The 18,821-nt window shown below is 38.4% G+C and overlaps 2 protein-coding genes across 16 annotated transcripts in view; one reads left to right on the top strand and one right to left on the bottom strand.

The window, feature by feature from the left end:
• Positions 1-11,443, bottom strand: part of SSH2 (slingshot protein phosphatase 2) — a 255,835-nt gene extending 244,392 nt beyond the window's left edge. The window contains exon 1 of one of the 5 annotated variants that reach the window (XM_042916299.1): positions 11,216-11,443. In XM_042916299.1, the coding sequence (XP_042772233.1) occupies positions 11,216-11,278 (63 nt within the window). In that variant the 5' untranslated portion in view covers positions 11,279-11,443. The remainder of the gene's footprint in view (positions 1-11,215) is intronic. The other 4 variants (XM_042916298.1, XM_042916301.1, XM_042916302.1 and 1 more) reach the window with 4 other exon arrangements.
• The window catches only part of EFCAB5 (EF-hand calcium binding domain 5), a 166,696-nt gene continuing 157,822 nt past the window's right edge, over positions 9,948-18,821 (top strand). For 4 of the 11 annotated variants that reach the window (XM_042916291.1, XM_042916286.1, XM_042916285.1 and 1 more), the window contains exons 1-2: positions 11,677-12,082; positions 13,397-13,490. The gene's annotated coding sequence lies outside the window, so the exon portion shown is untranslated. Of the gene's footprint in view, positions 11,247-11,668; positions 12,083-13,396; positions 13,491-18,821 lie in introns of those variants that run through there. The other 7 variants (XM_042916297.1, XM_042916294.1, XM_042916292.1 and 4 more) reach the window with 5 other exon arrangements.

Raw genomic sequence — 18,821 nt, 5'->3', positions numbered from 1 at the left:
GACAGATCATTCTTCTCACCTATTGTTTCTTTGTACAAAGATATATTTAAACCCATGAATACATTCAGTGTCCTCAGATTCTGCATATTTAAAAAATATCTGTAAATTTCTGTTCTACTTTGCCACATGATTTATAGCCTCAATCATTAAAAACACCAACACAGCCTATTATTTGACTATCCAAACTACGATGACCACTTCCAATGATCCATCCTACCATATAGCAGAACATCTAATAAATTCATATGCTGCTAAGCATGGCCTAGTAAATTGATAAGCTCTCAAGGGAAGGAGAGTTTTAAAGATTACAGTTGCATTAATGATTCTGTATGGTGCTCCAGGGTCATTACAAAATCACACACAACATACTCTGCCGGGAGACTGGCAACTAGAGCAGAGACTCCCTGATTTAAAAAATAAAGCTATTGCTAAGTAAAAAATAATTAAACAGAAAGAAAAAAGATATAGAGAAACTAACCCCTGAAACGGGCTATTTGTTTGAATTCTATTGTCATAAAGAAAGTATCTTCTCCACTAAATGTGTACTCTAATGAAAGATTGCTTAATAAACAAATAGCCATCCTAAATCACCATCATCGTAAAAACAACTAATACTCCATGAATGTATGCTTATTTGGTGCCAGACATGGTACTAAGGCATTCTCTCATTTAATGCTTATTTCTCTGAAAGAAGTACTATTATTACTCCTATTTTACAGATGGGCAAACTGAAGCATAGAACACTGAAGTGACTTATTTATTAAGTCTAGTAAATTGTAAAGTCAGGATTCAGATTCAGGCAGATATTTTCCAGACCCTACACTATTAACCACTACAGTGGACTGCTTCATGTTGCTATAGGTATTTTTGAAGCTTAAGAAGAGAGAAATGAAAATACTATTAGGGCTTCCCCATCACATGGTATATATTAGAATCATAGATACTATTTTTACTCTAAACCACAATCTCTTTCTCAAACCCCAAAGAATCAATGAACTTCCTTAACAGATTAAGATGCGTCATGAGATGCTAACATGTGGTTTACTTTAATTTTGCTTGAGACATGCTAAGTATCATAACTGTGAAAAAAAAAGGGCTCTCCCAAGTTGTTGCTGTTTCTATAAAAATGTCTGAAGTAATAATCGGAAAATCATTGCTCCAATGAGCACGTTGCACAAAGACGTCTTTCCTTAAACTTCAATAAATATAATTTCATATATCCCCCTATCTGTCTGAAGCAGTGAAAAAGAAGTTGTTATATTTTTCTTTCACTAGGGGAAGGTATGGAGTTGGGAGAGGAAGAGTAGGTAAGAGGCAAGGTAACACTCAGAAATACACATTTTCCAAAGATAAAAGAAGCTTGATTATCAGGCTACCATGCCTTAGACAGCAATATCTCACAATAACCACCCTGTAGGAAAATAAAAAAACAAAAACAAAAAAACTTGCTTCTAATTATGAATGGAACTGGAAGGGATTAATATTTAGAAGTAAATAACATATCTTTCATTTTCTTAGTCGCAAAGATCTTTTGTTCCTCCATCTTTTCCAATTACTGTTTCACATTCCCTATCCATTATTCCTTTTGGAAGTGGTATCTTCTTCCTTGTACACACTTGGTTTTGCCTCTCCCATTGCCCTCACTATACTACTTTTTTTGGTTATGCTGCCTTCCCCCACTAGACCTGAAAATTCTAAGACAAAGATAATGCTTTATATCATTCCACAGTGCCTGAGAAGGCTCTCAAATGAGTTTATCAACTACCAAGAAAGGCATAAGCAGGAAAATGACACAAGTCACAGCGATCCAAACTAACACAGGGCAAACATGAAAAAAATGACTTTAAAAAAAGGGAGGGGGGAAGAAATCAAACAGCACCTGGGAAGAGAGACTAACTCTAATATCCAGAAGATAATTTAGTCTAGTAGTTTGTTTCTGAGTATGATAAGCAAAGTTTAAATCCCAGCTCTGCCACTCCATGCTGGGGGAATCTAGACATCTCTCTGAAAATCAGTTTATCTGTAAAATAGAAACGATAATGGTACTCCTTTGAATGGTTGTTGTGATGCCTGTTTAGCACTGAACCTAGTTTCTACAGCACAGCAGACACTTGAAACATGGTAGCTATTAGGACAGTTATACTTGCCCCTAATCACAAACTTTAACAAACTCGCTTTACAGGAAAGTCAAGAGAACAGACATACTATATGAAAGGTAAAAGTAACAGCACAGATGTTATAGTTCAGAAGAAATTATGTTTACTTCTCCAGCCCTATTTTCTGCACTTTGCAAGACATCAGCACTGTACTGCTTGTGGTTCCCAGCGTACATCTGCCATTTCTACCCTTGTGTTTTAAGTTCATGCTTGAGAATGCTTCCCTCCCTCCTGCTACTCACCCCTAACCCTCTGTCTGCTAAGCCAACTCCCACTCACTATTGAAGCCTCAACTAAGAAACCCTTGGTGGCCTTCTTTCTCCTCCTCAAGGCTTATATCATCTATGATTACTACACTATTTACTTAATACCAATCTCTCTACTTATACTCTAAAAGCTTCCTGAAGCCAGGGACTAACGGGTTGCTGGATCCTTGACACTGGCATGAATGAGTAAATAGATAACTCTGGAACTGAGTATAGCCCAGGGTACAAAAAGGTACTAAATTACCTTTAAAAAAAAAAAATTAAACAGCTTCATGAAAACTAGGCTGGAACACAGTACGCTACTTCTCCCCCATTTGTTTCTAAGCATATCCTCTCTCATTCAGCAAGTGAAATATTTCCCGTCTTTCAGGAAATCTAGGGAACCATGGGACCTCTCACTACATTTCAGAGCCAAGATCACCTCACAGGACTTTCTCTTGACAAACAGGAAAATGAAGGGCACTGTGAACAGCAGCTGTGCTGCTCAGCTGGACAAGAAAATGGAGGGCAGTTTGTAAAAGAATCTGAAAAGGACTCAGCGCTAAGAACCAGAGGAAGAGAATGGATGGGGTTACTTGAGCAAAACAGCACTCATTAAATATTTGCTGATTAACAAGCTTCCTTAGGTCTCTCCCATGTATACTTGAGCTCTGGCATATTTCAGATTGGATAAAGGGTCTTATCAATAATCACACTATTATTATTATTATTATTATTATTATTATTATTATTAGAAATAGTTCCTTTACTATAGCTAAGATTTTTGAATGAATGAGCAAATAGGTGAAAAAAAAATGGACACGTGAATGCCTACGATGGGCCAGGCAATGTGTAGCCAGCAAAACAGCAGGCATTTAATGGAAAAACAGTAAAGCTGTTTTTCCAAGCTGCTGGTACTAGGAATGATATTTAATGGTGCTATATAGGAAGCAGTATGGGCTCTGCATGGTACCTTTTTCAGACTGCACATAATTTAGAATCTGTTCCCTCTCACTTAAAGCCAGATAGAAAGGACAAGAAACCTGAAGATGCCTTCCGATTACCAAAGGCATGCTCTTGCTCTGGACTTCGCAAGGCACCTGAGTCAAAATTTTTAAATCTAAGCTAGTTTAAGTTTATTGTCTGTCCATCCAACTCTTAATGAATACTAAGTAGTATGTGTTAAACTAAACTCCTGTGGGAATAGCAATGGAACACATTCTAGCTTATACTCCAATTTAGTATTTCCCATAGGTAGAATTATACACCATTAGAAAAAGAAGTGATTGGGGAACATCTGAGTGGCTCAGTTGGTTAAGTGTCCGACTCTTGATTTTGGCTCAGTTCATGATCTCACAGTTCGTGAGGGGCTCTGCGCTGTCAACACTTGGGATTCTCTCTCTCCCTTGCTCTCTGCCCCCTGCCCTGCTCGTGCTCTCTCTCAAAATAAATAAACATTAAAAAAAAAAAAAGAAAAGAAAAAAAGGTGATTGTTTCATAAAATGCACTGAGACAAGTTGTTATCTATTTGGGACAAAATAAGTTTAATATTTACCTCATACCATGTAGTAAAATTAATTTCAGGTGATAAAAGTTAAACATAAAAATAAACTATTAAAAAACTTAAGAAATACAGGTGAATATTTCTCTAATGATGGAAAATTGAACTAAGCAGAAAAACAATGGAAAAACATATACACATAGACTTTAGATTGATGGCATTAAAATTTTTTAAATGTCTACACATCGAAATGAATAAAACAAAGTGGCAAATGAAAAACCAAGGCAAATGTCCACCATAACAGAAAAAGGTTAATATTCTTAGTGTATAAAAAATATTTACAAATCAGGAGAGCTCCGCTGGCTCAGTCGGTACAGCATGCAACTCTTGATCTTGGTGTCATGAGTTCAAGCCCTACATTGGGTGTAGAGATTACTTTAAAATTCTTTACAAATCAATATGGCAAAAATAACTATCCATGGAGAAAGCTGGGCTAATCGCATGAGTGACTTACCAAACAGGGAATATAAAATATATAATAGCAAATATTTGAAAAAAAAATGTTTAACCTCTGAAAAAAATGTAAGCAATAAAACAGCAGAGGTTAAGAGGAAAATGTCTGGGGTCAGACATCAGGCCTATCACTCATTTTACTTGGGCAACTCATTTTACTTCTCTGAGCATCAATTTTCCTTGTAAAATAGGGATAATAATATCTAAACCACAGGAGTGATGTAAAAATTAAGTAACAATGCATGTAAAGTACTCAGCATAGTGCCTGGTACAGAGTAAGTGTTCAATAAACAACAGCACTTATTATAATAAAGAAAATGGATGATGATGATGATGATACTCAGGGCTAACGAGGGAACAGCAGAGCCAACATTTTATGCACCTGACCTCTGGCATATTTCACAGTTTGTCTACAAAGTTTGATTCAGCCTTTCTAGAGGACAATTTAGCAATATGTACCCAAAGTCTTAAAAGGCTTCTGGAAACAGAAATGCTTAAAAACAATGGAAGAACTTAAAATGGAAAAGACTGCTGAATAATACTACATCCATCGAGTCATCCATCTGCTGATCCACATGTCCAATATTTTTGACCCTAATGATACAAAATTATGAAAACAGACCTAGTCCCTGGCTTAAAGGTTAGTTGGGGAGATAAGTAGTCAAACAATCAAGTATGTTAAGGAGACAAGAGCCACGATGGGTAAGTATAAGGTACTACGGTGCGCATAGAAGGAGCACCTACCATAGTCTGGGAGTGGAGCCAGGGAAGCTTCCCAGAAGAAGTGACATTTAAGCTGGGACCTGAAGGATGAGTAGGAATTAGTCAGGTAAAGAGATGAAGAAAAAGTGTTCCAGGGAAAGGAAACAGCATGTGCAAAAGCCTAGAGATCAAAGGGAGCATGGCATGTCAGCTTGACTGAGCAGTGTGCAAGGCAGGAACTTGGGAAGATACAGGGCTGAAGAGGTAAAGCAAGGTTAGCTCATTAGAAGTCTTGCTAGCAAAACTCTGGAGTGTAGACTTTATTCTAAGGGCAATACAAACAATTCCAAGCAAATAGTGCTAATAAATGAAGAGTTAATATTCATAATATATCAAGAGGGTACACAGGCTGAAAAGAATGACCAAATAGCTCATATAATGGAAATAAGGGATTATAGTGAAGGTTGTACAACTCTGTAACTTTACTAAAAATCACTGAATTATAAAATTATTAAAACGGGTCTATTTTAGGCTTTGGAGACGATAGCTCAATAAAACTTTTTTTTTTTTTTAATTTTTTTTAACGTTTATTTATTTTTGAGACAGAGAGAGACAGAGCATGAATGGGGGAGGGTCAGAGAGAGGGAGACACAGAATCTGAAACAGGCTCCAGGCTCTGAGCTGTCAGCACAGAGCCCGAGGCGGGGCTCGCACTCACGGACCGCGAGATCATGACCTGAGCCGAAGTCGGCCGCTCAACCGACTGAGCCACCCAGGCGCCCCGAAAACTATCTTTTAAAAAACTATCTTTTAAAAAAGTTAACAGAAACGCCTAATAAAGATTTGAAAAATACTCAACCTGTCTAGTAATAAGATATACATAAAACCAACCAAGTAATTTTCATTATCTTTGAAAATTACTAATGATTAAATGTGAAATGAGAATATCCAGTGTTAACAAGGTTAGGATAAATGAGTATTCTTACACTATACTGGTCTGTGATCCAGTAATTCTATTTCTTGAAATTTTAGTAAGGTCCAAAATGCTGTCAAATATTTATGCCCAATGATGTTCACTGCAATGTGATTTAAAATAGCAATAAAAAAAATTTGGAAAAAATCAGATGTTTACTAATAACGGAATGGTTAGAATGAGTTATAATATAACTGCTCAATGCAGCCATTTGAGTGATATGGTACTACATCTATGATTTATTTCAAACTTAAAAAAATATATATATATGAAGTTACATACACAGCAGCATTTCAGCTATGTTATATATATACAGATATAACACATATATAAATAGATAGGTAGATAGATAGAACACATATATTTTATTATCTTTTCTGTGCTTTTCTATATTTTCTAAAATTTCCTACACTGCCCATGTATTATTTCTACAGTGTAAGAAAGTTTCTAAAGCTTTTAAAAATTTAAAGGCATCACTTTTAAGTATTTATACTTCAGATAAATCAATTTCATATTTGCTATGGTTTTATTTTCTCTGGGGAAAGATGCAGTCATATTTGAATATATATAATAAATAAGTAATTTAATAGTATCTCATTTATCAAGTATCATATATGTAAATAAATTTCCTGATTAATTAAAATGTACATTATAAACATCAAAACTTCAGTGAGAATTGGATGGATGTCTATCTAAAAGTACAATTCACTCAATCCTGACTGCTTAAATGAAGAGAAAATAAGATGAAGCTTTATTATGATTATTCAGGGTCATCTTAGAGAGGGATTTGTCCTCACATTAAGTAGTTCATAACTGCCAAATTTTTTCTTATGCCAGCTATTTAGAAATCATCTTCTTCCTCCCTTGCTATAAAACCATCAGCTATCATTTCCCAGAACTATTAGCAGCCTGTCTTTAGCAGCACTTGCCACACTTTCCATTCCTTTTTTGCTGTTGATAATCTTCTAAGAATAAGAAAACTAAATATCCAAGTTTTAGGAATTATGTATAAACTAAGAGATAATAGGCTTCAAATAAGGGTATCACCTAAAAATGATTTGCACAGACCCAGATGATTCTGTTCTAGTTAAGCTTACAATATAAATGAACTGCAAAGAGGAGTTCTTGATTGTATCTTAAGTCTTGATTTCTTTACTATACTGGCAGTCAAGTTCTCAGGATCAGAAACTCATATGCTGTTTCACACCATGGAAAGAAATGTGGACTAGGAGCCAAGGAACTTAGTTCTAGTGCAGGTTCTTACACCAACCAGTTTTGTAACCTTCAGTAAGTCTTTTAACCTTGGTACCTGTCCTGCATAACTTATAAGGCTGCTCTAGACTTAAAGTAGATCACAAACACAAAAACACTCTGAAAAGTATAAAGCACTACACAAAAGTAAAATATTTTTATAGTATTTCATTGTGTTTATATGACCCTGGATCAACATAGGTATCCACTCATAAAATTCATACCAGAAAGAAGGAAAGAGATAATTCTTAAATTGCCTCCTATTAATTAGGAAACATCTATTATCTTAGAAGAACAATACATTCCAAGAGTTGGCATCTCTGATTCCTCCTCCCCTATATCCAGTCAGTTCCCAGGCCCTTTGTGTTTTCTCCATAATCCCTCACATCTGTCCCTTTCTTTCCACTACCAGTTCACATCCCCAGTTTAGGCCTTTTTATCTTACACCTGAGCTACCACAATAGCCTCTAACTGGTTCCACTCATGGCCTTCCTTTGCCTCTCTCAAATCTCTCTGGCAACAGCTGCCAGATCAATTTTCTGAAAACACCACTGTGATTATATCTGCTCAAAACCTCTGAAGACTCTCCATTACCTTCCCCATCAAGTTCAACCTCCTAAGCTCAGGAGTCTCTATGCAGTCCCAGCTTCCTCTTCACCTTTATCTCTTACTACTCTTCCAAAGAAATCCTTCTTCAAACTGGTCTAGTTAAGTCCTTCAGATATGCCTTGTACTTTTCTGCCTGTAAGTGTTGGGAATATAGCTTCTCTCCACCTGGAATACTCTCTACTTCCCAGCTTCTATCCCAGCCTATAAATATTCTACCCATCCTTAAAGGCCTAGTTTGAGATCCACCTACTATGTGTACTTTTCTTTGATTACCAGATGGAAAATTCTAAAGTTAGACAAATCTTCAACAGCTAAGTGACACTGGGCACATTCCTTAATGGCTCTTTGCTTCAGTTTCTTCATCTGTAAGATAGGGATAATAGCAATTTCCTTTGGACATATTGTGAGGAGTAAATGAGTTAATCCACGTAAAGCACTTGGCATGATGCCTGGCACAGACAAAAACCCAAGAGATGTGAGATACTGTTACTTCTACTATTGCCAGTAGTGAATTTATCTTAATCTGAATTCAGACAATACTGGCCATTACAAACCAGCTATTCATATACATGCGGTATCATTTCCCTCGCTCTCCTTTTCTACCCTCTCATCTCACATTTGTTCTTTCTGCCCCCTCCAAGATTACATGATCCTGATAGACAGGGTCAATGTCTTATACATGTTAGTATCTATAACAGCCACACATACCCAGTAGATGATCAATAGATTTTTTTAATCCCCAAAATGAATATTGAAAAGCTGACAGTATTAAAATGTCCTACACCTCCCACAGTGAAAAAGTAAAATGAAATGCTTAAAATTATTAATTAAAAAATCTAAATCTCCAGTCTCACAAAATTAAATCTCTACTTTCATGGTTCTCTAGATTCTTTTTGCTCTCTTTTACTTTTAAAACAAACAACTTAACCTATTCATGCAGCAAGAGATGCAAGAGCAAATATATGCAGGTCAGACAGCAGCCAAATATCGGAATACAAGAACCACAAGACAACTCTGCTGAACACAGCGCTGGATGAAGTGAAATAGGAAGACAATTTAAAGGGAAAGGTAACTGGCTTATCAGTCATACAAACACTATTGAGTGTTACACACACACACATCCCAGGATTCCGAGGGCCATGCATACACAACTGAAATAACCAAGTTACCATGGTAAGTAGACATAGAAATATCAGCTCAACAACTGAGCTTACCACATGATCAATTTAATTACCTATCTCAAAAGTGACTATTACTATACCTCAATATTCTAAAAACTAAGTTTTGGCTAATTAAGTCATATCAAGTAGATATGGCCTTATTGTATACTAATCATTCACCTCAAGGAATTTAGTATGATAACTCGATACATGTATGTATGTTATTATTATAGCATAAACTGTTTTAAACAATGCCCAGGGGAAATGATGTTACTATAATACTGGTTTATAGTGTATTTATTTGCATGACTCTACTAACTTTCAGTTGCTTTCTCAGCCAAAATCACACCTGGTGACCACTATTCTCAAAGGGTTTACTAGTAAAGAGAAGTAAAATGGTCTGATGGAATGTTAACTTTCCAAAATCTAGCATAAAGTACTACATATAAATAAATTTTACTAAATTTCTATCCTATGATACTTGTCTTCAGAGGACCTTAAAAACGTTTTACCACCTTTGAAGTGCAACTATTCTCAAATCACAAAATCTTAAGAGTTGGAAAAGGCCTTAGAAGTCCCTCACTGCAGGAATTCTTTATACTAACTTCCAGGCAAAAGGTCCTCCATCTTTTCTTTTAATACTTTAAGCAACGGACATTCACTATTTTTGCAAGGCAGTCCACTCCACTGTTACAAGATTCTTCTTCCTTACAATCATTGAAAATCTGCCTCCCTGAACTTCTACCCAAGGATCCTAGTTCTGCTCTCTGCAACAATACAAGTTAACCCCCGAAATATAATCACTTCTAGAATTAGGATATAATTGTCAATTTGGTCACACAAAATTCACAAGAAAGCTCAGGGGAAAAAAAAAAGAAACCACCACTATACAGAACAAAATTTTGAAATTCAGGAAACTATGTTGAAATCACAAGTCACTGTATTTTCAAGATATCAAAGCCCACAGCTCAGTGAACATATAAATATAAAGAATAACCTGATGTTTTACAGTGAAGGGTGGTACAGTGTTTAGTGAATACCTTTTGGCAACTTGAAACTACTAAATCCACCAACACAGTTTTAAAAATTACAATTCTGTAGGAAGTTCAAGATGGCTTTTCCAGTTGCTCATTATTTTCATTCTATTTCCTTCTACAACACTTGCATGTTTTAAAGATCCCATTTCGCCCCACTGATGCAATATTTTATTTTTTAAATAAGCATTTTCAAGAATAAAGCCTAAAAGAGTGGGGTGTAAAGGGATGGAGGTGGGGCTAGGAGCCAAGTCAAAGAAGGGCCCAGCAGGAAAAGGCTGGTTATTGGGTATTTTCCTTCTGGAAGCATGCTTCACTGGCATACGCATCTGAAGCATACAAACACGACCCAAGAACAAGAACGATCATGAGCAATGAGTGCAAGGCATTAATACCTGTAAGATGTAAATGAATTGGCCCTGGTTATCAAACAGCGCCAGATGCTTCAGGACTACTTAGAGAAAAGGTAAGACGTCCAAGAAAGAGACCTCTCTGCTGGAGAGGAGGGAAGAAACCAAGGAGTAACTACCAGCTCAGCAATCCAATGAAGCCCAAACAGTACCAGAGCCCAAGAAAGATAGCAAGTGACTAGAGGAAAGGCACATACCCCGGAGAGCCTGAAGAAGGGGTTGCAGGGTGGGAATACTGAACGAGTCCATGAAATGGGTGTGGGTATAGGGATGTGGTGTGTGTTAGGGGCAACGCAGGAGTCCCATGGTCCTCTCCCTGCAGCAGAGCAACAGAGGGTACAAGGAAGGGGGAGGGTGAAAAGCAAGAATGACTCATTCGCGAAAGGAAGTGTTCAAGCCGTAGGAAAGCATGCCACGGGGGTGGGGGTTCGGGGCGAGGACTGTGAGAGCCAGGTGTTCAGAGTGATGGGGGCAAAAACCAACGTCCCGTAGGTCCCGTAGCTCGTCTTAAAGATGGGGGGTGTGGGGGGTTCGCGGCAGCCGAGTGCCAAGGCCTGGGAAGCGGCGCGGCGCGTGCGCAGTGGCGCTCGGCGGGACCCGCTGAGGCAAAGCGGAGCCGCAGTGACAGAAGCGAGCGGAGCGGCCGCCGGGTGGGACTCACCGAGGCGCAGGGGCTGGAGGTGGTGCTGGGGGTAGGCGACCGCTGGACCGTGACCAAAGCCATCTAGGCGCTGCTAGGTTGTTCCGGGCAGGGCATTCTTGTCCTGAGTATGGGGGGCGGGAGGGTGACGGAGCCGGGATGGGGAAAGGGGTGTGGGAGGGGGGTGAGGGGAACGGGGAGGAGGAAGAGGCCGAGGGAACGGCCGCAGGCTCCGCACCCACCACCGGACTCTCGCCGACTGACGCGCCGAACGGGCGGCGGGCGGGCGGGCGGGCGGGCGGTTCGGCAGCAGCGGGGCACAATGAGCGCTCCCAGTGCGCAGGCGCCACCTGTCAGCAACCGCCTCTCCCCTCGGCGCGCGCCGCCGCCTCGCCGTAACCCTTGAGTTGCCGGAAGCCGGCCGGTTGTTTGCGCCTCTGACCGCCGCCCCTTCCTGGGTTTCCTCCTTTGCTCTGGAATCGCGCGGTTTGCCCGCGCCCGGAGGCTGTGAACTGGGATGGGGGGAGGGGCCCCGGTTCTGGGAGCCTTTGGAGTCCCCACTCCTGAGAGACGACCATTTTATGAGGTGGGGGCGCGCAGCTTAACCGATCTTAGAGAAAGGAAACTGAGGTGAAAATCCTGAGGCAAACACGTTGTCTGGTGGGAAAGGGCTCAGCGGGGCTTCAAAGGCTTTCGCTAGGCGGGAGTGAGACTTACTGGACTGGAGACCCTCGTGGCGCGACCAGGAGACGAGTTTATCCCCCTTTGACCCGGCTCTCGGGGGCTTTTTCAAAGCTGTACCACCCTCTATCTCAGAGTCCATGTTTTATGATGCGACTTCATGAAAGAAAGAAAGCTTTTTCATATTATACCCTGAGAAGCTTCATGGTAGGTACCCTCACACTTCCTCTATTACCCTGGCCCCTAAGGACTCACTCATTCATTATTCCTAAGGTGAGAGAGACTGTATGAGCCCGGGAGGCCGAGAAAGCAGGGCTCACAGAGTTATAAGGGTCCAACCTGCTATTTACCTCCCACTTGCTTCCCGCTGGGAAGAAATTCTCTTAAAAAGCATTTGCTCTTTGAGATTTTTTTTTTTCTCCTTCGGCTCTAGATTTCATTATTTCATAGACAAATGTGAAATGTAGGTTATTAAATATTTTAAAGGAACAATCTAAAAGATAAACCGTCAGCATGGGGCGCTTGGGTGGCTTAGTCGGTTAAGTATCGGACTTGGGCTTGGGTCATGATCTCACAGTTCATGAGTTTCAGCCCCACATAGGGCTCTGTGCTGACAGCTCAGAGCCTGGAGCCTGCTTGGGATTCTGTGTCTCCCTTTCTCTCTGCCCCTCCCCTGCTCTCGCTCTCTCAAAAATGAATAAACGTTAGGGGCACCTGGGTGGCTCAGTCGGTTGAGCGTCCGACTTCGGCTCAGGTCATGATCTCACGGTCCGTGAGTTCGAGCCCCGCGTCGGGCTCTGTGCTGACAGCTCAGAGCCTGGAGCCCATTTCAGATTCTGTGTCTCCCTCTCTCTCTGCCCCTCCCCCACTCATGCTCTGTCTCTCTCTGTCACAAAAATGAATAAACATTAAAAAAAAAAAAAAATGAATAAACGTTAAAAAATTAAAAAAAAAAAAAGATAAACCATTAGCAGACCATAAGCGAAGAAAGTAATGAAAAATCAAGATTTAAAAAGGGGGGAAGTCTCACTATGCAAATATCATTGATTGTTTACACAGAGAAAGAGAGTTGACAAAGCTATTTCTCAATTTGAGTGGACGCTCTGGAATATACCACCATATGTATCAAAACTGAGGAAACACACACATTAAGGAGTTTGCAGTTATTAAAGCCACCTCCTCCTGTTTGTCACTCAAACTCTCTTGGATTTCATTGCTTCCTTTAAACTGACAGGACTGTCATGTGCTCCTTCTGGCTGCTGTATGGTTAAGTGCCACTAGAGCCCTCTGTGCTGAGCCTTTGTTCTCTCCCTGGGGCCCTGCGGTTGAAATAATTAGCAGGGAGGTTCCATCAAGAATCAGACACTGAGGGTCCCTGTACTGTACAGTCCTGTGTAGAATGAATTGCTGAGAAGCCAGCTGGTAGGCTTTTGCCCCCTGGTGGTGGTCAAGAGTGCCTGCGAGACAAAAATTAAACAAAGATGTATGGTTCACAGATTAAACAATCTGTGTTTTTCCCAGAGCTGCGAAGTAAACAGGAAAAGACAAGACAAAGTTCAGAAGTAAGAACTTTGAACCAATGCTTAGGAGACCACACAGGAAGCTGTATGCATAGGTAAGAAATGAACATAGCTGAAAGCTGAATGAACTCAAATGAAACACGTGGTTTATAAGCCAAAGTATTGTTCTAGAAAAAATATTATACAGATCAATAGGTCTTAATGTACTTGTATGTTGATTTTCTTACTGACTCAGGATAGCAACACTGCCTATCTAGTTTTGTGTCAACATAATATTAAGAAATTCTTTTGGCAGATGAGAGAATTCCATTAATCTCCCAGTGGGAAAGATCACTACTGTAGGAGTCAGAAGACCTGGCTTCTAGTTCCAGTTTGTAAAACCTTATGCAAATGGCTTAAACGTTTTGAGCATTGGTTTCTACAATGGAGCTCTAACTCACAGGATTCTTGTGATCAAATGAGATAATGCATGGTAAATTCCTATATAATCTGTGAAGCCTTGTATGTAATTAAGATAACTTTATTATTGTTTGAAGTTTGTTCCAAGTTCAGTCAGCTTTTGCTGAGTGTACCCTATGTGTAGAAAATAGCATCAAGCAAAAAGGGACTAAAAAGGGCTAAAAAGACGTATGATTCATGCCTTTCTCAACAGTGAGAGAAGTAGATCAGTGGTCAAGAGATGTGTCATCTGTAGGAAGATATAGAACATCTCTATTAAACATATCTGAGAAGATAAAATCCTGGTCAAAATTGGGATTATAAAAAAGTTGGGATTATAAAGTACCCAGATTCACATTAAGTTTATTTGTATCAGGAAATTAATTTATTAATTTACAGAGGAAGTATCTCTTCCTGGCATATAACCTTTTAAGGAAACTAAGATTTGGAAATTAATGGTGCGTGTTCATTAATTTATTTGTCATTAATTGAGAAAATACTGAGTGTATATTTTATACTAGAGACTGTTTTAAAAACAAAATAAAAGTCTATCTCTCAGGGGCTCAAAACCTTTTAGGGAAAAACACACCAAATAATGACAGTATGGCAGAGTGGCACTGTGGATTTTGTCACCTCTGCTAGGCCCCCAAGGGAGACACATATATAGGAGAAGTCTAGTTATGTGCAAAGTGCTTTAGAAACACAGAGGAAGAGGTCTGGGCAAATATACATTTTACAATATTGCCTTTCAGGCTTTGGCTGCAGAGCTAGATCAAATGTGAGCATTTGAAATCTATACTGTCTTCCCTGGATTCCACCCTGGTTTGTACTTTCTGGTGATCTGAGGAAGTATTTACTTCTAACAGAGAAAAGACCCTAGAATCCTCTTAATATGTTAGTTGAATTTAAGAAGAGAGAGGCCAAGAGCAGGAGTCCCAAAAGAGGGAGCAGGAGACAGAAGTCCTCCTAGTTCTACTTATAGCACCTTTATTCTTCCCACCTGTGATAATGGAGGCCTAGTTGTGCTATTGGAATTCCTTTAACCCTTAACTTGTAACATCACTTCTTTGGGGATGAAATTATAGGGGAACTTTTGAAATTCTTGAGTCACTTGGTTCTTAAGCTTTGAGAACTTATGAAAAGTATTAACTATCTCTCAAGAAAGATATATGTGGGGCGCCTGGGTGGCGCAGTCGGTTAAGCGTCCGACTTCAGCCAGGTCACGATCTCACGGTCCGTGAGTTCGAGCCCCGCGTCAGGCTCTGGGCTGATGGCTCAGAGCCTGGAGCCTGTTTCCGATTCTGTGTCTCCCTCTCTCTCTGTCCCTCCCCCGTTCATGCTCTGTCTCTCTCTGTCCCAAAAATAAATAAACGTTGAAAAAAAATAAAAATAAAAAAAAAGAAAGATATATGTGCGCATTTCACACACCCACTGAAATCCATTGAGAGGCCCCAGGTAAAGAGTCCTATCTAAAGCTAAAGCAGTGCTTCTGAACCTTTTTTCATATCATGACATCCATAGAAATAATAGTTGTATAGCACACTGGGATAAATTTAAAGGAGATTGGGAGGCAACTATAATGGGGCATGGTGAAAATACTTGTATTTATATAATATAATGAGGAAAAGAAAACATTCAGGATATTAAATATTGAATTTGTATAAACTTCCAAATAAAGTTTCTCAAAAATTTAATGAAAAACTTGAGATTGCTTCTATAAGCATAATGTTTTTTACGTAGGGTTTTTAAAAACATTATTACAATATGATTGATTATACTCTCTATGCTATACTTTTCATCTCCATGACTTATTTATTTTGTAACTGGAAGTTTCTTAATCCCTTTCACCTATTTCACCTGAACCCCTATTTCCTTCCCTTTTGGCAACCATCACTTTGTTTTCCATATTTATGAATCTATTTCTGCTTTTTGTTTATTTGTTCTGTTTTTTGGATTCCACATATAAGTGAAATCATGTGGTGTTTGTCTTCGTCTGACTTATTTCACTTAACATAATACTCTTCAGGTCCATCCATGTTGTTGCAAGTGGCAAGATTCCATTCTTTTTTTATGACTGAATAATAAATATGTATATGTATATGTGTATATATATATATATATCACATCTTTTTTATTCATCTATCTATAGATGGATACTTGGATTGCTTCCATATCTTAGGTATTGTAAATACTGCAATAAACATAGGGGTGCTTATATCTTTTCAAATTGGTGTCTTCACTTTTTTTAGGTAAATGCCCACTAGTAGAATTACTGGATCATATGGTAGTTCTATTTTTAATTCTTTGAGGAATCTCTGTAATATTTTCCATACTGGTTGCACCAATTTACGTTCCCACCAACAGTGCACAAGGGTTCCCTTTTCTCCACGTCCTCACCAACACTTGTTATTTCTTATCTTTTGATACTATCCATTAAGACTGGTGTGAGACAATATCTCACTGTAGTTTTGATTTGTCTTCACCTGATGATTAGTGATGATGAGCATCTTTTCATGTGTCTGTTGGCCATCTGTATGTCTTTGGAAAAATGTCTAGTCAGGTCCTCTGCCTATTTTTTTTTTTAATTTTTTAATGTTTATTTATTTTGAGAGAGAGAGAGTGCAAGTGGGGGAGGGGCAGAGAGAGAGGGAGACACAGAATCTGAAGCAGGCTCCAGGCTCTGAGCTGTCAGCACAGAGCCTGATGTGGGGCTTGAACTCAAGAACCATGAGATCATGACCTGAGCTGAAGTTGGACACTTAACTGACTGAGTCACCCAGGTGCCCCTACCTATTTTTTAATCAGAGTATAATTTTGTTAGCGTTGGCTTATATAAGTTCTTTGTATAATTTAGATATTAACTCTTTATTGGTTATATTGTTTGCAAATATCTTCTCCCATTCAGTGGGTTGCCTCTCTGGTTTGTTGATGGCTTCCTTTGCTGTGCAAAAGGTTTTTATTTTGTTGTAGACCTGATAGTTTACTTCTGCTTTTGATTCCCTTGTTTGAAGAGACATATCCATAAATATGTTGCTAAGGTCAATGTCTAAGAGTCTATTACTTATGTTTTCTTTTAGGAATTTATGGTGTCAGGTCTCACATTTAGGTCTTTAATCCATTTTGAGTTTATTTTTGTGAATGGGATAAGAAAGTGATCCAGTTTCTTTCTTTTGCAAGTAGCTGTCCAGTTTCCCCAGCACCATACATCGAAGAGACTGTCTTCGTTGCATATTCTTGCCACCTTTGTCAAAAATTAATTGACCATATAAGTGTGGGTCTGTTTCTGGGTTCTCTATTTTGTTCTGTTGATCTCTATATATGTTTTTGTGGTTTTACTATACTGTTTTGATTATTATAGTTTTGTAATATATCCTGTAATCTGGGATTGTGATACCTGCAGTCTTTGCTCTTCTTTCTCAGGATAGCTTTGGCTTTTCAGGGTCTTTTGTGGTTCCATACAAATTCTAGGATTATTTGTTCAAATTCTGTGAAAAATGCCATTGGTATTTTGATAAGGATTATGTTGAATTTGTAGATTGCTTCTTCCAATCCATGAATATGGTATATCTTTCCATTTGTTTGTGTTATCTTCAGTTTATTTCAACAGTGTCTTATATTTTCAGAGTATAGGTCTTTCACCTTCTTGGTTAAATTTATTCTTAGGTATTTTATTCTTTTTGCTGCAATTATGAATGGGAGTATTTTTTTTATTTGTCTTTCTGCTACTTTCTTATTAGTTTATAGAAATGCAACAGGTTTCTGTATATTAATTATGTACTCTGCAACTTTACTGGATTCATTTATTACTTCTAATGGTTTTTTGGTGGAGTCTTTAGGGTTTTCTATATAAAGTATCATGTCATCTGAAAATAGGGATAGTTTTACTTCCTTACCAATTTGGATGCGTTTTATTTCTTTTGTCTGATTGTTGTGGCTAGGACTTCCAGTATTATGTTGAATAAAACTAGTGAGAATGGAGATCCTTATTCCTGATCTTATAGGGAAAGCTTTCAGTTTCATCATTAAATATAATGCCAGCTGTGGGTTTTTCATTTATGGCCTTTATTATGTTGAGATGTGTTCTCTCTAAATCTACTCTGTGGAGAGTTTTTTTCATGAACAGATATTGTATTTTATCAAACGCTTTTCTGCATCTATTGAAATGATCACATGGTTTTTATCCTCCCTCTTGTTAATGTGATATATCACATTGATTGGTTTGTGAATATTGAACCATCCTGCAATAAATCCAACTTGACTGTGGTGAATAATCCTTTCAATGTATTGTTGAATTTGGTTTTGGTTTGCTAGTATTTTGTTGAGGATTTTTGCATCTATGTTCATTGGGGATATTTGCCTGTAGTTTTTTTTTACAGTGTCTTTAAAAAAATTTTTTTTCAATGTTTATTTATTTTGGGGAGAGAGAGAGAGAACGTGCAAGTGTGATCAGGGTAGGGGCAGAGAGAGACAGAGACAGAAGATCTGAAGAAGGCTGTGCTGTGTCAGCACAAAGCCTGATGTGGGGCTTGAACTCACAAGCTCTGAGATCATGATCTGAGCAAAAGTCAGACACTTAACCAACTGAGCCACCCAGGCACAGTGTCTTTTTGTGGTTTTGATATCAGGGTACTTCTGTCCACATAGAATGTATTTGGAAGTTTTCTTCCCTGTTCATTTTTTGGAATAGTTTTAGTAGAATGGATATTAACTCTTCTTTAAATATTATATTAATATTATGTATAATAATTATAAATTATATTATTTATAATATATTATATAATAAATATATAAAATATAATGTATTTAATATGTAATATAACAACATTAAATATTTTATATATTATATAAGATATATATATTTACTACCTATCTATTTTGAGAGAAAGAGTGAGCAGGGGAGGGACAGAGAGAGAGAGGGAGAGAGAGAATCCCAAGCCAGCTGTGCGCTGTCAGAACCGTGAGATCATGGTCTGAGCCTAAATCAAGAG

This window comes from Panthera leo, chromosome E1 (assembly GCF_018350215.1).
Source record: "Panthera leo isolate Ple1 chromosome E1, P.leo_Ple1_pat1.1, whole genome shotgun sequence".
In the NCBI taxonomy this organism is placed as follows: Eukaryota; Metazoa; Chordata; class Mammalia; order Carnivora; family Felidae; genus Panthera; species Panthera leo.
Note: the sequence above shows the minus strand (reverse complement) of the source record. Positions and strands in the feature narration are given on the sequence as shown.